At 36.0% G+C, this 18,762-nt stretch overlaps 1 protein-coding gene across 1 annotated transcript in view; it reads left to right on the top strand.

The window, feature by feature from the left end:
- The first annotated feature begins 3,446 nt into the window (after positions 1-3,446).
- CLINT1 (clathrin interactor 1) overlaps positions 3,447-18,762 on the top strand; it is an 80,755-nt gene continuing 65,439 nt past the window's right edge. The window contains exon 1 of the mRNA XM_039365475.1: positions 3,447-3,713. Within this exon, the coding sequence (XP_039221409.1) occupies positions 3,673-3,713 (41 nt within the window). The 5' untranslated portion in view covers positions 3,447-3,672. The remainder of the gene's footprint in view (positions 3,714-18,762) is intronic.

Here is an 18,762-nt window from a genome sequence, read left to right as displayed (position 1 = left end):
ACTTGTGTGCAAGTAAAAACTTGAACGTGCAGTGATGTTGAAAGGTTCTACCTTGTTTTCAGTTAAATAAGGACTACCAGAGTGCTCTTACGTGCAAAGTAATAATTATATCTCTTCTACATTACTAGCAATCAACTTGAATAAAAAAAGCTTGGTACAAGTGCACGTCACAAACAATATGGATATTCTAGTACAACTCCAGCAGCTAAATCCAAATATAAACATAGAAAAGGTATAATACTTTAGTGTTAAGATATATTGTGACTAAACACACACACACATATTCAGACAAAATATAAGCTTGGAAAAAAATGGAGGCAATGTAGGAAGACAATCCAGTAAGCATTTCATAATTTTAATTTTTATAAAAATTATTTTAACCTAACTGCAGAGGTTGCAGTACCATAACAGAGCTGTTATAACTGCTCTATACTAACAAGTAGATGAATGGTGTTGAAAATAAAACATGCAATGTATTGTTGGCATTAATTCATATGGGATGAATTAATATTTTTTGGGGTAGTTTTATTGCATAAGTCTTCATAATTTTTATTCAAATTCGTATTCATAAAACGTTTTCACATTAATAGCTATAAATAAGTAAAATACAAAGAGATCCTCAATAGTGATCATAAGGAGAATGAGAAAATATCTTTATATGTATATAAATCTTCACATTTCCAAATCTTAACTGGTTAGCATAATCAAAAACCCAGGGAAGGAGAAAGTACAGAGGTTGTGGCCGGAGCAAATATGGCTACCGGTAGCACCACTTCTGGGAAACTACAGATATTAGGTCCTATCAAATATAAAAGTGATATTTAATTGTACTGCAGAAGAATCAAGCAAGTAATGTGGCCATCCCCAATTCTGGAAATATAAATTTAATCTATAAAAGCAGGGCTTTGTTTGTCATAGAACACACCGGAACAGAGTTCCGGCACCTTTTTTTGAATGATTTTCCAGAGTTGCGTTCTTTTCCTATTGTTTCCCTTCCTATCCTCGTTTGTTTTTGAAAATGCCTGCTGGTGGCATCATGCGAGCGGGGTCCCCTCCAGCGCTGTCTGCCTCTTCTAGGAGGAGCCATGAGACACCAGATTACCACAGCCAGAGCATGGCTTGATTGGCTGGGTCGGACCATGTGATGTGGAAGCCAATGGTGGTGGTGGGAGACACATAAACATGGAGGCCATCTTTCCCGAGACAGTCAGTGAGCCTTTTGCTTTCCCTTACAGAAGGTGGGGTGTGAAGTTAAAAAGAGGCAAAGCAAGAGGAAAGAAAGGTGGCTGGCGTGGAAGCTTGCCTGACAGAGAAACTTTGCTGTTTCAGTTCCTTGGGTAGTTCAAAGGCTGGGATGTCTACGAAAATCTCTTTTTAGCTTTTTATACTTAATATTTAAACTGCAGAGGAGAAGAATAAGAATAAAGCCAATGTCTTGTGATTTGGAGGTATTATTATTAATAATATATATTAATTATGTATTGGTCAGATGTAAAGGTAGACCTACAATATGAGGTTTAATCAGATTTATTTATTAAATTGGGTTTAACTTAAAGGTAAATTAAAAAGTAATCTGTTCATTGACAAAGTTTCAACTTTAATTTGTTTCAAATCAATATTCATATTAAACTCCAATTGTAAATTTTTCCACCTTGACAACTTCTTAAAAATAATTCAATCTTTTACAAGCAACCAAATTTTGTTTTATTGGGCCAATTTCATTCCACATAGAAAGCTGACATTTCCACTCATTAAACTAAATAGGTATGCCAATGATAAATGTCCCAAAAGATTAATAAAATGCCTTCTTGTAATTTAAAACCACACAGTGCATGATAACATTAATAATATTAACTTATCTTAAACAAAATCCTAGTCTTTTAGATACACTAAAAATTGAAGGGCTTTTTTTTCAACTACAGAGGTAAACCTTATAGGGTAGGCAAGACGGGTTGTATGACGTGTGTGAGTTCTGGCACCTTTTTTTTTTTTAACAAAAAAACACTGTATAAAAGTATAAATAATAGTTTTCTTTCTTTTCTAGAATGTATTTGTTCAATTAATAAGGCACCAGGATAGAAACAGGGAAACTGTGAGTTCTAGTCTTGCTACAAGGTAGGAAAGCTGATAGGGTGACTTTAGGGCCAGTCACTCTCTTTCTCAGTCCAGCACACTTCACAGGGTTGCTGATGGAGGGAAAGAGAAGAAGAAGGAATATTAGGTCTATTCACTCCCTTGAGTAACTGTATTTATAAAAATAATAAAGATAGGATAAGCAATCTAAAAAAAAATTAAGAAACAAACATATTGAATTAAAAAATAAAAATAAAAAGTAATCAAAGAACAAAAACAATTTATTATTACAACAGGGAGAACAATGCAGCATGAACACCAAATTATATCTTACTCAGTATAGGATTCCAAATTGCTGCCCCATAATGTTGGAAAGTCACATTTTGGGGGCTTTCCTAAATAGCAGCAGGGTAGGGCCCTGCAGGTTTTGGTGTGTATGTGTGTGGTATTTCTGCAATGGGCAGACATTTATGTTCTTTGTGTTTACTATTATGGATTTTTAATTTTTTTTTATAGTGTAAGCTGCCCAGAGTTGTTCTGCACTTGAACAGTCTTAAATCAAATCAAATATAAATTCGAGGAGATAGTGGAGCCTGGCATGCTATGGTCCATGAAGTTGCGAAGAGTTGGCCACAACTTACAACTAAACAATCACATTTAACCTTGTGAGCAAAACATATGCATACATTAATCCTTGTTGAATCCACATTAGAGCTAGATTTGAACCATTTCCATGAATCAGTTATTTGGGTGTAGTCTGGCACATTCAGGAAAGAACAATTAAGCTCCTTCTTCACCTTCTTCAAGTAGTATGTTAAACAAAGTCTCAATTTTCCCTTGTGATGACATGCCAGAAAATAACTAAAGTGGAACAGGCTAACTGGAAATAATTTGCTGTCATTAAAAGTACACATAATGTTTAATTTATAAGTATAGCTTTGTGTCCAATTAGGACTTATTTAGGTTCTTTCAGAATAAAGATTCCAGTTTCGGATCTCTGAATAAGCTTGAATAATATAGAAACAAAAATACGAAATTAAAATTTATATCTCTTCCTTGTTCCCTTTTGGCAGACAAACGCAGTTACATGGATATTCAATTGTTGAAACCTTTAGTTTACAGTTAAAGTTGCATCATTACGACTTCCTTAATCACGAATAACTTCCACTAAACCCAACTCTTCTGAGCCTAAGAAAGCAATTAATTAAAACTTCAATTCCCAGCAAACAGTGCAAATAGATCTTTTTCTAAATCCTTCCAATAAGAAGAAGAGCCCGGAAGATTCCCAGGATGCCATGCGATGGAATGCTCTGCCTTTCCTTATTTTCCAACAGGCAACGTCGTTTCTTACAGTTCGGTACTTCGTTGCATCCAGACTTCATGTCCCAGCAGGCTTTGCGACCATGAGCTGCCGGTTTCCGGAGGCAGAACCGAGTTTGTCTCTCTGTGCCGTTGGCGAAGCTCGGGAGGTGGCAAGGCTAGACGGGCCTGGCCTGGCGGTGCCGTGGCTAAAGAGCGGCTAGCTGAGCTCCGAGGGGAAAATTAAGAATTAAGGGGAATTAAGAGGGGTCTCTCGGCGGCGCCACCGCCACCGCCAAGATGCTCAACATGTGGAAAGTCCGGGAGCTGGTGGACAAGGCGTGAGTATTATAGGGTGCCGGGGAAAGATCTGGGTCCCATCCCTCTTAGTAAAATCACACAGATTTATGTCTGTAATTCGTTTATTTTCGCTTCCACCTCAGCCTCTTACTCTGGCCACGAGTTCAGGTGCCTCATTCCCTCACCACCATACGATCCCCCCTTGTAATGCCTCCTACTAGGTCCTAGCAAGATGCCATCCAGGTTGGCTCTTTTGGGGTTGCCTCTTACGCCGCATTTCCAGTTTAGAAGCCGTCACTGAAACTTCTTTCTTTTCAGCGGCTATAAACTGATATTTTTACCTGTTGGCGCTCTGGAGACCTGACCTTTGGTGTAGTGTGGGGTTTTAGCCATCTCCACGGTCCTAGTCCCATTTGATTGCCCCATCGTTGACTGATTTCAGCAATGCCCCACTTGCTGAGGATGGTTGGCTTGGATTCCCAGGGTTTATCAATCTGTACCAATCTCCCCACTACACACACTGTTTTTTGGTAGCTGCCTCTGGCTGATCTTGAGTATTTCCTCCCAGGGAGGAATCATATTTAGCATAATTGTTTCTTATCTTATCTTGCCAGTTCCCATCCCCCGCCCAGTACATTTGCAGTTCTTCATGGGAGTGTGTGTTGCGTGTGCTGGCAAGGCCTAACTTTGCAAGGGTTTACAGAAATTCACCTCTTGCTATTCTGCTAAGCCTGCTCAAAAATGGAGGAGAAAAAAAAAATAGGGATAGAGGAAGTAAAATAACTTGCTATCTTTGACAAAGGTGTGGTGGTTGCCATGTGTAAGAAGTACAGTAATAGCTTGTTGCATTTCTGTAATTTAACCTTTGTGTTTCAAACATAGCTGTCACAGGAATGCTGATATCTGCCAGTAATATAAAGACTGGATAAATTCAGTAATTTTCTACTTTTGCTTGACAGAAGGAAGCAAAACTTTCATTGATATCCATGTCACCTAAAATAAAAAAAGTAGAATGAAATTGTTTCTTGAAACATATAATTAAAGCAGTATTCAGATCAGTAACTCTCAGAAATTTTACATTATTTGACTGCTGGTTAAAAAGATATGTTAAATTGTTTCTGCCACCACACCTTGTATAAGTAAGTACATTGCCCAAGTTTGATTTACTTTTTTAAAGTAAAAAGCAAAGGAATCTTTTAGAAACTTTTTGAATAAATGTTGTTGTTTTTGTCTGAACAAGCTAGGTTTATTTTTGATGTCTTGGTCTTTGGTACAAATGGGCCTACTTTTAAGGGGTTGTGCATAAAATATACAAAGTACTTGTTTAATTGTTCTTGAGAAATAATATATAAGGAACAATAGTGGATGCATCTTCTAATCTTTGCTTACAATTGAGTTAGGAAGAAAATTGATTCAATTTTGATTCAATTCAATTCAATGTATGTTTCACAAAACAATTCACTGATGAATTGGATTTAATACCAACTCTTTATGTTCTGTATAAGTAATACAGGTAGTCCTCAAGTGACAACTACAATTGAGCCCAAAATTTATGTTGCTAAGTGAGACAGTTGTTAAGTGAATTTTGCCCCATTTTATACTTTTATTACCACAGTTAACTAAACCATTGCGGTCATTAAGTTATAAAATGGTTGTAACATGGCTTCCCCACTGACTTTGCTTGTCAGAAGGTCGCAAAAGCTGATCCTATGATCCTGGGACATTGCAACTGTTATGAGTAATTTGCCAAGCATCTGAATTTTGATTACATGACCAGGAGATGCTGCAACAGTCATAAGTGTGAAAAATGGTCATAAGTCACTTTTTTCAGTGCTGTTGTAACTTTGGTCACTAAACAAATTGTAAGTAAGGGACTATATTGTAGAAGTTTATTGTAATCAGAAGTAAGATTTATGACTTAACTCAGCCTAAGAAATTCACCAGTTTACAGTTTTGTAAATAAAAATATGCACAAAGAAACACTGAGTCCAATTTAGATAAAATATTTCCTACCTCAAAACAGTTAAATAACACTATAGTCTCAGGAACATGGGGGGAAAACAGGGGCCTTAAATCTTTACAAGGAACTGTGGTTTTGACAGAAAACACATGTCTTCTGCAGACTTTGTAACAGAAATTGAGTTGTCTAGAATAGCTTCCTGGTGTCAAGTACTAATAATACAGTTAAAGCCTCAAATACTAATATAGTAAAGAGGACTGAACCATTTGTATTATTGCATTAAGTGATATAAATTGGTACAAATTAAATTTGAGTAGTTTGCATAGTTGCATCATTCTACAAATAGTATAAATTGCCATTCTTGTTTACTTATTTAACAGACATTTGTGAATAGTTGATGCCCTTTCATTAGTCTGTTGAAATGAAATTTCACTGGGTGTCACATTTATTAATGAACATATTATTTGAAAACAAATTTAAGGTACTTTTCAACTTGAAATTAGTTTCGATGTTGGGATTCCTTGGTGTTCTTCACTAACAAAAACTGAATACTTGGAAACCAAAGGATTAAAATATGTTTGGAAATTTGTGATGAATTTTTACGAGTTTTATTTTTTTAAAACCTGATATTTCTCTTGGTTGTGACTACCTTGGCCAGAACATGGTAAACTGAATATAATAGGCTACTGTGATTTATGTTTCTGGGTTTATGATCTTATGAATTTATGATCTTTGGGGCACATAGACAAATATAAATGCATTTAGAAATTTTGGGTTATTTTGGATGCTCTTCACTATCAGCATTATTTGTTCAGAATTTAATTAGCATTCGGTTCTGCATTTTTTAAAAAAAATCATTTTAATATACAAAAAGAACAAAAGATATAAGAACAAGAGAAAACAAGAAATGCATAATGGATGCAAAAATAAGCAGCTCAGTTTTTAGACACTACATTAAACCATGACCACAAAGTACAATATTGATCAAAATTTTCCATTATGTCCATAATTATTGAGTTCTTAAACAGAAAGCAAACATCAATCCAAAACTGTAAATCTGTGATGACACTAACTTTCTACTGAAAAGGGTTGTGTTTGTTTTTGCTATAGTTCACGCACAATAAATTTATAATTCATCACATACTGATAAATTTAATGTTAAGTTCCAAAATGGTGGCATATATTTTAAATCACATTCTCTTTTTTAAATTGTACTACTACTATAGTACCAAACTTTACTAACAAATGTATAGTTGTTAAACTAAGGAGAAATTTCCTGATAGAACAATTAATCAGTAGAACAACTTGCCTCCAGAAGTTGTGAATGCTCCAAAACTGCAAATTCTTAAGAAGAGACTGGACAGCCATTTGTCTGAAATAGTATAGGGTTTCCTGCCTGAGCAGAGAGTTGGACTAGATGACCTCCAAGATCCCTTCCAATTTTGTTATTGTTTTCTGTTATTTTGTTAAACCAAAAAAAAGGTCAATAGGGGGACAAATCCTTATGATATATGTGTCTCATGATTTTACATTTTCTATGTAATGAAGTTGGCCACCAACTTGAGATGGGTAAATATATGGATGGAGAAGGAAGTACTTTGCTGAATTAGTCTCATCCTAACATTATAAGAAACTTCTTTAACATTTTTTCAGGCCCTTAATATTTCAGATTTCTTGCAAATTAACAATATCCATTTTAGCAATAACTTTTAGGCCTTGGCAAATTACAGGTACTCCTCATTTAGCAACCATTTGTAGCTACGACGGTGATGAAAAACTAACTTTGCAACCAGACCTTGCATTTACAACCTGTGTAAAGCAAAGGAAAGCTAAAGTAAAATCATAAGCACAATCACAGTTTCACTTAACAATCAAGTTGCCGATCCTGGATCTGTACTTCATTTTTTCAGTTAGCGTCACAAGTATATAATTCTGTAGTTGTATATAGAATTTCAACATAACAGGTGGGTTAAATAAATTATAATTTAAAAAATAGCTGGCTGACCGGCCGTACTCAGCGTGTGGTCTTCAGTGGAACCACATCTACATGGAGGGAAGTGTGTAGTGGGGTGCCCCAGGGCTCTGTTCTGGGCCCAATGCTCTTCAACATTTTCATCAATGATTTGGATGAGGGGATAGATGGGGAACTCATCAAATTTGCAGATGACACCAAGCTGGTAGGAATAGCCAACACTCCAGAAGACAGGCTTAGGATACAGGAGGATCTGGACAGACTTGGACACTGGGCACTATCTAACAAAATGAAATTCAATGGTGAAAAAAGTAAGGTTCTACATTTAGGCAAGAAAAACCAAATGTACAAGTATAGTAGAGGGGTACCTTGCTCAATAGTAGTAACTGAGAGGAATCTAGGAGTCCTTGTAGACAATCATTTAAATATGAGCCAGCAGTGTTCTGCAGCTGCCAAAAAAGCCAACACAGTGCTAGGCTGCATTAACAGAGGGATAGAATCAAGATCACGTGAAATGTTAATACCACTTTATAATGCCTTGGTAAGGCTACACTTGGAATACTGCATCCAGTTTCGGTTACCACGATGTAAAAAAGATGTTGAGACTCTAGAAAGAGTACAGAGAAGAGCAACAAAGATGATAGGGGACTGGAGGTTAAAACATATAAGGAAAGGTTGATGGAATTGGGTATGTCTAGTTTAATGAAGAGAAGGATGAGGGGTGACATAACAGTGTTCCAATATCTCAGGGGCTGCCACAAAGAAGAGGGAGTCAAGCTATTTTCCAAAGCGCCTGAAGGCAGGACAAGAAGCAACGGATGGAAACTAATCAAGGAGAGAAGCAACCTAGAACTAAGGAGAAACTTCCTGACAGTTAGAACAATTAACCAGTGGAACAACCTGCCTGCAGAAGCGGTGAATGCTCCAACCCTGAAGTTTTTAAGAAGAGACTGGACAGCCATTTGTCCGAAATGGTATAGGGTTTCCTGCCTGAGCAGGGGGTTGGACCTGATAACCTCCAAGGTCTCTTCCAACTTTTTATTATTATTATTATTATTATTATTATTATTATTATTATTATTATTATTATTATTATTATATACAATATCAAATTTCAATAAAACAGCAGTTATTACATGTAAAAATGGCATAAATATATAAGAAAGCAGGGTAGATTGACTGGTTCACAGAAAAGAGTATCCTGTAGTTTTGAACATTTCACAAACAGTAGATGGACCAATCTTGTTTTAAAAAAGCTTCTTATTCCAGAGTGATAGAACCAAGTTATTTTTTAAAGTGATGCTTCTGAACTAGGTCTTGTTCTTTGTTCCTGTCCTAACAAATGAGACTTTAACCTTATTTTCTCAAACTGAAACAATAAACTCGGAATTACAGTTTTACTACACAGCTCTTTTTTTGCTTTTGGGCAAGTTCTTGGTTATATTACTCTTGTAGGAAGAAAGAAGTAAATGAAGTAATATGGTACAGTGGGGGAAAAAAATATTGGATCCCCTGCTGATTTAGTTTGTTTGCCCACTGACAAAGAAATGATCAGTCTATAATTTTAATGGTAGATTGGTGAGAGACAGAATAACAACAAAAAATCCCAAAAAACGCATTTCAAAAAAGTTATAGATTGATTTGCATTTTAATGAGTGAAAGAAGTATTTGATCTCCTATCAATCAAGCAAGATTTCTGGCTCCCAGGTGTCTTTTATATAGGTAACAAGCTGAGATTAGGAGCACTCTCTTAAAGGAAGTGCTCCTAATCTCAGCTTCTTACCTATATAAAAGACACCTGTCCACAGAAGCAATCAAATCAGATCCCAAATTCTCCAACTTGGCCAAGACCAAAGAGCTATCCAAGCATGTCAGTCAGGGACAAGATTGTAGACCTACACAGAGCTGGAATGGGCTACAACAGGGGTCCCTAATCCCTGGTCCGTGGACCAGTACTGGGCTGCTGCATGCCAGCAATCGATCCGCACAAACAAAGCAGGCATGGGATGCCATGGGATGCAGGCAGCACACAAAACCATGCACTCTCTAGTCTGTGGAAAAACCTTTCTCCACGGAACTGGTCCCTAGTGCCCAAAAGTTTGGGGACCTTGACTACAAGACTATTGCCAAGCAGCTTGGTGAGAAGGTGGCAACAATTGGTGCGATTATTTGCAAATGGAAGAAACATAAAATAACTGTCAATCTCCCTCAGTCTGGGGCTCCATGCACAGGCAGTAATTTCCAAATGGTCTTCATGGGCACCCACATATAGAGCAAATTGCAGACATTCATGCACAAGGTGCCTAAAGCATGAGTAAACATGAGAAAGGATTCGCAATCTGAGAAAGGGCATAGTTGGCACATCAGACAAATTTGAGGAAAAGCCCTGACCACAGCTGTTTGGGCAGGACTGTGATCCAGCAGAAACTCAAATTGTGTCATTGTTCTGTCCAGTGGAGAGCTTCCCCATTTAGAGCTTCAGGTAGATGGGGCTTTAGACTTGACCCACCTCCATCAGAACCATCTGGAATCAGCTATAGAAAAAAGGAGAAACACTGCAACACCTACCTGCCACTCCTGATCAATGTGGTTGGGCCAAAAAAAATACTGTAATTTTGAAAGCTGATGAGAGATCAAAGAGGACCAGGACAATTGAAACACAACAATCTTAGTTCCACCAGAGCTAAGCCCAAGTGCAATTAGTAGTCTCCATGTCCTGGCTTGAAATCTGATGGAAAATGCTCCAGATAATCTATTTCCTTCAGGTAGAGTGATGGGAACCCATCGGTGGTTATTGAGGCATCCCAGGAGAATGACTGAGGTTCTGAGTTTTTAATTTCTGTTTTTATGGTTTTGTGATTTTATTTCTAAGAGCTGCACAAAGTTGTGCTCTAGGACAAACATACAAATATTTTAAATAAATGAATGAGCAACTATTGTATTAGTCATTGGGTAACAAAATGTATTTTGGATAAATTCATCTTGCATTCTGGCCTAGTGCTCGGGAAGCACCATAAAGAATTGGGGTAGCCAAACCATCAGTGGACTGATAGTCCGTAGGACAGGTGTTAGATATAAAACAATTTGGAGTTCTAACAAGATAACATTAGCAGAATTATTCTGCTACTATATATAGGTAGGATATTTTTTTAATTATATCTTTTTTCTTTTAATGGAGTAGCTCACTTAGTGCAGAGTTTAGAAATAATTTTTTATAGAAGTAGTACCAACTATTACAATAATTCCACTAGAAATTTGTCCAGTGCAACAATTTTACAGTGAGGTATTATCTGCCTTAGGGTATAATTGCTTCTTGCAGTTTTCTCATTTCTCATCCTTCTGTCTTTTAAATTAATTTTAAACTTTAGCAGTTGAAACAACATAATCTTTGATTTTATGAGCTTGAAAACAGTTCTTCAGCAAATCAAATTTCAATGAAGCAATTAACCTGACTGAAAGACTGAGCAATATTTACTTCAAGGTAGGCAGTCCTTAGATAATTTGGAACCTCCAATGTTTTAATTATTTTTCATCAAAAATTACTTTAGAGTGTCAGGTTAATCAGCTTTGTGAAATACTGTCCAAATACTTCACAAGTTGATTAACTTGGGATTTTTTTTAAAAAAATATATTTTTTATCACTATGATTATTCCTCTCCTGTCCTCCCCTTCCCTTATATACCCTTCTAAGAGCCATGCTATTGTTTGTTCTAATTTTGTTGCAAATTTACGACTAGTATTTTTATATTGTGAATATTTAGAATTTCTTCCTTTTCATTCTTGTTGAACAAGAGATTTTGGGGGAAAAGCCCTAGTTATTAGCATTTTATCTTCTAAATTAATTTTCCTTGATTCATTTCACAGCAAAAAAAAAAGTTGCTCCAGCGTTATTGACAAGCTCCTTTTCAGTTATGTTTTACCTATCTGAATTGGCCGATTCAGTATCTCTGTAGCAACATTGAACTGATTTATTCAGAATCTGTAGCAACATTAATAGCAAATTGTGTGACTATTCAAAATCTACTTTGTGAGTTACCTATTGGTTTTCAATATTTAAGTAATAACTAGGGAGAAAAAATGACTACTATAAAAACATAAAAGTTTAAAAAATTAAAAGCAGAAATGTTAATTTGAAACATTTACTCATGTATAATTTTTCCCTTGAAGATCTATTCACCAACATTTACTCAATGGAATTCAGTAATACTTATATTTATTATTGTTTAGTTGTTAGATTTATATGCCATCTTTTGCAGAGAAGGTCAAGATCTCTCCTTTTTTTAATCCCCACAATAAAAAATTTTGTCAAGTAGGTTGGGTTGAAAGAGATTGGCACAATATTGGAGATAAATAAAATCACTACACCACACTGACTCACCTAATAATATGAAGCTAAACTCTGCCCTATCTAATTTAACTAATTAAATGTTCAAGCTTAGTGAACTATGAAGTGCAGCAAAAATTATTTTGGAACTAAGGTTCTTATTGCCTATGAACTACATCTAGTACAATATGAGGGGATTTCTGTTCATACAACATGTCTTCCTCTCACTTTTTGCTTACTTGCTCCTCTCCTCAAATTTGACATTTTGTGAGTCCTTGGAAATCTAATACAGATAGGGAATGACATTCATGAAAGAAGAAAAATCCATTAAGTTCTGTGGATGAATGGAGATATTTGGATTCAATTACATGTCACCATGGGATCGCTTTATAAACAATGCCATTACTTTCCCTCAGTTTTTTTTTCTATGAAAAGTTAGTCGCCTATTGTGAGTTATAGTTATGCAGGTAGTTGAGTGGTTAGTAAAGTAGAGATAGAATGCTCCATTTATTTTGTATATCTAGCAGAGAAACCAAGCAGCTTAGTACGAAGTGGAATCTTGGCTTCTGCATGAGAGGCAATACTGAGGAACAATATTTCTGAATGCAGAGATGTCAGTTATGTCAACAAGCAATAGTGCCCAACCTCAAGGGCAAGAAATGCAAAGCAGAAAGATTCTTTGAACTATTGTAGAGTTGGAAGAAAAAAGTCATATAATTATGCCATAGTCATTATAAAAAGGTAATTGCACCTTCTAGCTGTGAGATGTCATATATCTGAGAGCCTTAAGTAGGAGTTTAGTCAATTGATGTCAAGAGTTTTGCCAGTAAGGTGCACATGTTGTACCTGATTTAAATCTATAGCTGACTGTGCAAGAATGAAGCTTTCTATTTGTTTGCATATCCTCTTTAGATTAGTATCAGTGTGTGTTTCTGTGTGTAAGAGAGAGAGAGAGGAAGAGAAAAGCCAATTAGTAATTTAATAACTTTTGTGGATTTCTCCCCAAGGTAAAATAAAAATGCAATTAAGTTTTAAACAGAATTAAAAAATGATCTTTTGAAGAGTCTAAGGCAGACTAAATTTGAAAAATATAAATTGGTAATAAGGCCTAAGAGTGACTTACTTCAACACAGTGATTAGTGAGTTTGTTGACTTCCTTGTTTTTTGTTGTTTCTTTGCAATTGTTTTACTTATTTTAATTTTCAAACTCACTTATATTTCCATTCAAAAGCTGCAGAAAGTATACAATATTTTTACTTGCTTGCTGAATCATAAAAGTAAATTATTTAAAGCAGTTAAAACTGCAACCTGCAAAAATGATTTCATATATTAATATGTTAAAATTATAAATAATGGCATACATCTATGTTATATATTTTAGTTTGACCTTGCATTTTTCATTGTGTCTATTTTTTCATACTCATATTTTGATTTCAATAGCTCCAGTAGTTACCCATATCTTTAAAAAGTGTAGGCTACATTAGAAATTTGGGGGAAAAGGAATAAACTACTTTCTTGTTGCTTAACTTTTTAAGCTGTATTTATTGTTTAACAATGGCTTTTAATACAGAACACAAAAGCTATGATTTTAAAATAATATCAGAAAAAATCTCAAGATATTTGCAACTTTGAATGTTGGGTATGAAACAAGTAGATAGAAAACATTGACTCCATTCAGGTTAATAATGGAATATTGCTAGCATGCTTATATTCTGATTTGTTAAATAATAAGAAAATGAAGATGAGTCTGATTAACAGGACTTATAAAAATCCTTGATTAAAAAATAAAATAATATTTTTAAAAATTATAATAGAAACTTCTCTGAATGTTTTTGGAAATTTTAATTTTAAACTCAAATTTAAGTTTGAATTTTATTTATTTTTTTAAAATAACTTTTTATTTAAAAATCAGATTTAAGTTTCATTATTTTTTCTTTGACTAAGTATATTAATCCATGAAAGGTTTAGGTACATGATTACACTGGGTACATTCACAACAAATACTAAACTGGATTTATAATTAAAGATTTCAGGTGAGCTCTTTTAAAATTGTTTATATTTATTTTATTGGCATCCCACCTTTATTATTTTTTTACAAATAACAAGGCAGCAAACATATTCAATATACCAGTGGTGGTGAACCTATGGCACGCATGCCAGAGGCGGCACTCAGAGCCCTCTCTGTGGGCACACATGCCATGCCCTGGAGATGGCAACTGTCCCTCTTCAACCAGCTGCCTGCTAACTCACCGAGATCCCACGTGGCCGGATGCATCCCAGCCCGGCTGGTTTCCCTCCCCCCCCGTCCCATCCTTCCTGGCTTCGCATGCTCTCCTTTTCCCAGGCACGACCCACTGCATCGCCTCCTCAGCTGTTGGCTGGCCATCCAGCTCAGAGGCAGCTTCTTTGAACTGCTGGCAGCAGGCTGCGGAGCCCCAGAGTGCGCCAGTCAAGGGTCCCTCAGGCTGTGGCTGCTGACGGACACTGTCAGCCCCCATGTGCTCGCTGGCCTCTGTGTGTGGAGGCCAATGGTGTCAGGTAGCAGCCACCCCGGCCCTTGCCTTGCCCCATGGCAATGGCACCCCCGCCTTGCTTCACCTCACCCTGCAGGACGAGCCTCCTGCCTCCTGCCCCACCTGCCAGAAACCCTCTGGATCTCCCCCAACCCTGCCCACCCCCCACAGGCATCTCTCCCCATGAGCAACATTGGGGTGACTACACCCACCTTGGCCACACCCATTCAATCTGCCATGACCACCACAGCCATGCCCACCCAGTGGGCCATGCCCACCTGGCACCCGGCGATTAATAAGTGGGTTTTGTGTTGCAGTTTGAGCACTCGGTCTCTAAAAGGTTCGCCACCACTGCAATATACCTTCCTCTTGCTATTTTTCTCCACAATGTTTTTGAAGCATATAGAAACCCACAAAATGATAAAAGCATCCAGAGTGGCAAACAAGAGAAAGAGTAGTAGTATGTACTTCTGACTTGCAATGTTCCTTCTTCTCTTCTTTGCTGACAAAAGAAGGTCTTTGAAACTCAATTTTCTACGTAATATCTAATTAGGACATATTGACTACATATAATACTAAACTGTTACATATACCGTATATGCCGGTATATTAGGCGACCCAGCGTATAAGACGACCCCTGTCTTTATCGCCGAGTCGCCTTCCTAGAACATCATCTTATACGCTGGAAACTACCAGTATTTCCGGCGTATAAGACGACTCGGCGTATAAGACGACCCCTGTCTTTGGCGCCAAGTTTAGCACTTCCGGAAGTCGTCTTATACGCCGGCATATACGGTAGTTTGCCAGAAAATCTATCACATTAGGCCAAGTAGATGCAATATGGATATTTTTTCTCACCACATTAAATCACTGGTTTGTATAATATTCTGATTGTATGTATTGCAGGTATAACGTGCATTTAAACATATCGCTGTAATTTATTCTGTTTTTAATTACATTGTATTAATTGTTGAAATGATGGTCCTTGAAACATTCCTTCCCCTTGCTCTGTACTAAAAAGAAAGAACACTTTGTTGATTCTAGACATAAATGCAGGGATAAAAGACTATTTTTAGTAGGCGGTACAAGTTTCTTTTTCTTTTAGGTATTAATGTAGTTTTGAAAAAGCATATTTTGTTAGGATTTTTAGGGATATTCTCACCAATTCAAGGAAATGTTTGCCAAGGTATGGTGGAAACCCTTTTGGTATCCACGTATGTAAGCCCAGCACAGAGGCTGTCAGACTAAATGATACCAAGAGGTATCACTAAACAACTATTTTTGCTGGCCATCTGTGGAACCTAATGGTGAAGTAGTAATTAGCAGATGAAATGTAAATATCTTTTATATTATCTGCTACAGTTAAATATACTGAAGTTCAGCACTTGATCTCAAATTACAGAATTAACTGAGAAGTACTCATTACTGCTTTAGAATTCCACTTCCCAAATTTCAGTATACTCCAATTGGTAAATTACTATTCCCAAACTTCTCACCAATGATTCTAATAGCTAGAAAATCCTGGGAGCTAAAATCCATACTTGTGAAGAGCACTGGACTAAGGAAATATGTTTTGATTTTCCAAACAAAAATATGTATATGGATATCTGAGATGCTCGAGAGGGACTATTCATACCTGGAAAAAAACAGACAGAAAACATTTCTTTTCTTTTGTCTTTGGATGTTTTAAAAAAAGTATTATTTTTCTATAGTAGTAATGACTCTTTATGTTTGTCTCAGATTCGTCTGTTTTCTGTATCAATTGAAAAAAAATCTGACTAATTAGAAGTGTTTGGTATTATTTGTGAATCAAATCAATAGTAGAACTGATTTTATTATTCCATTTTCCAATGAGCACATGAGTTATAGTTCTTCTTGTAATATTGTTTTCTTTCAGTTACCAAGCCAACATAGTGTATAGTTTTATATAATTATGTGTCTCAAAATTGATTATAATAAGCTAATTATAAGAAGAGTCGATTTTCTGCAGATTCTGTAGGAATCAGCTCGTTGCCTTTTCATTTCTGGTCAGATGGTGAAATCTATTTCAGTTTTACTGATGAGCAGTTCACAATGATACCACCCCTGTTTTGATACCAACATACTGTAGTCATCCCTACAGTGATCATGTCTTATGGAATTTCATGAAACTGCCTCTGTGGTGTGAGCCATTTAGTGATTAAGTTCTGTTTCTTGGCCCCAAAACAGTATCTATTAAATTACGGTGAATCTGTATATTTCTCCATCCACCCATAGATGCATATAAAATGAATCATAAAAATCAGTTTACATTATTTAATTAATGTTAACATTACATCCTCATATACCTCCTGTTATTTGACTTTCATAAAAAGAACTGTTTTTATATAGTCATTAAATTTATCTTGCATTGAAGATTTATTTTAGTTATTATAAACACTCTTAAAGTAGAGATCACTTTGATCATGGTAAATGAGACATTTAACCTTTAACTATATAAGTTAACCTCTTCTGATGCTATATTGAAGATCATTGAGTTATTTTGGTATTTTGAACAATCATGTATTTATAGGCAGAAAGTTGATTATTGGCTTATTCTGCCTAATTATGTCCTCTGCGCTCTTCTATAGTACAAACTGGAGAGTGATATTTTATGAAGTTAGATAATGAAATAATTTTGTCCTTCAGAATGTCACATGCAATGATTTCCCTAGGCCATTGAGTAGAGAGGTTTAAGAGAGCATTTGGTATGAAGATAAACATTATAAATTAAAATTTAATTTTATACAGACTTGGTTTAAATATACGTGTCTTTAAAAATCAGACAGCCAAGTTCTAAATGTATGGCATTTGTATAGTTGTTGCGCTTCCTGTGTCTTACTTAAATTTAAATGTTTGTATATGTACCTTCAGTGCCTATAGCAGAAGGAAATACTAGATGGAATTTTGGCTGATAAGCTAAACAAGTTGGCCCTCATTAATACTTGGATGGGAAAACCTACAGTGAACACCAGGACTGTAAACTAGATGGCAAAGTCAGAAAACATCTCGAAAGAAGGCAGTGACAAACCACTTCAGTGTAGACGTCAAGAATACTACATCGACATCTATGTCCAATTAGACAAAATATCACTTTATGCCACTCAATTAAGAGACTTTTATGAATATCTTTTAATGTTTGTTATTGATTCCTAGTAACTGATTGGACCAACCTGTGTAGTCGGCAACATTTTCAGAAGTGGTTTGCCCTTGCCTTCTTCCTTGGAATGAACGAAACTACCTTCAAAGTCACTAGTTGGCTTGTGTCTAAAGCAGGACTTAAAATCACAATCTCCAGCCTGGTGCCTTAACCATTACACCAAACTGGCTTTCTTGTCTAAATTACAGACATTAAAAGCTAATTATATTCTACCTTTCATATATCTGAGTAGCCTGATTGTATAGTCAGATGAGAGCTGTTAAGACAGTGCCCTTCCTCCATGCATTAGGGTCAACTTAGTGGAAATTTCCCCATGATTGTTTTGTTATGTGTTTGGCTACTAATTTCTATTTGGTATTTATATATTGTTTGACGTTATGTGACTTCTCTGTTTCCTTCTTTGATTTACTGTTTATTTTTGTGGTATACGCCACCCTGGTTGGGCAGCCTTGTAAATCTTATAAATAAATAAGTTGTCATGGCTCTGGATCAGCCTCTGTCATTTTGATGTCTTCAACCACCACCGTTATTCCTGACTAATGTGATCAAAAGATATTTTAGGTCTTCTGTCTGCAACCTGCACAGGTTTTAGATACTTGCCTAGCTTCCACATGTTTTATGTGTGAGCTCAATTCTTTTCCCTTTATTGTCTCTTATCTATGATGATGTATGCAACCCTTTTTCCTCAATCATTGGGACTTTTACAAAAAGTTGAAAAGTTCTGTCAGTGAATTGATGATGCCCATTGTAAGCTGCTGTTACTAAGTGAATAATCAGAATACAAAAATAAAATGTCTTTGCCATTACAGCTGGGTTTTTTTTGGGACCTAAATGATTGGCTTGATTTTATGTACTGTTCATCAGTTGCTCTTTTTTAATATGAAGGGATTAATTTGAGTTTATTAACCCTAAATATCTCATCTTAACTCTGAACTTATTTTCAGTGACAGAATTTAAGCCAACTTTTCTCAACTTTGTAGTATCCAGATGTCATTCTGTCTGAGATTTTTGGTAGTTGAAATCTTATACTTTCAAAGCATTAGGGAGAAGAAGGTTACTTTACATTACTGGTGTGGAAATAATAATAATGATTCGTGTATTGGTTATATACATGAAACAGGGAGCTCCAAATACATTTAGAAT

This window comes from Crotalus tigris, unplaced genomic scaffold, assembly GCF_016545835.1.
Source record: "Crotalus tigris isolate CLP2741 ecotype Arizona unplaced genomic scaffold, ASM1654583v1 scf7180000020075.792833, whole genome shotgun sequence".
Classification (NCBI taxonomy): domain Eukaryota; kingdom Metazoa; phylum Chordata; class Lepidosauria; order Squamata; family Viperidae; genus Crotalus; species Crotalus tigris.
This window is presented reverse-complemented; position numbering and strand designations above follow the sequence as displayed.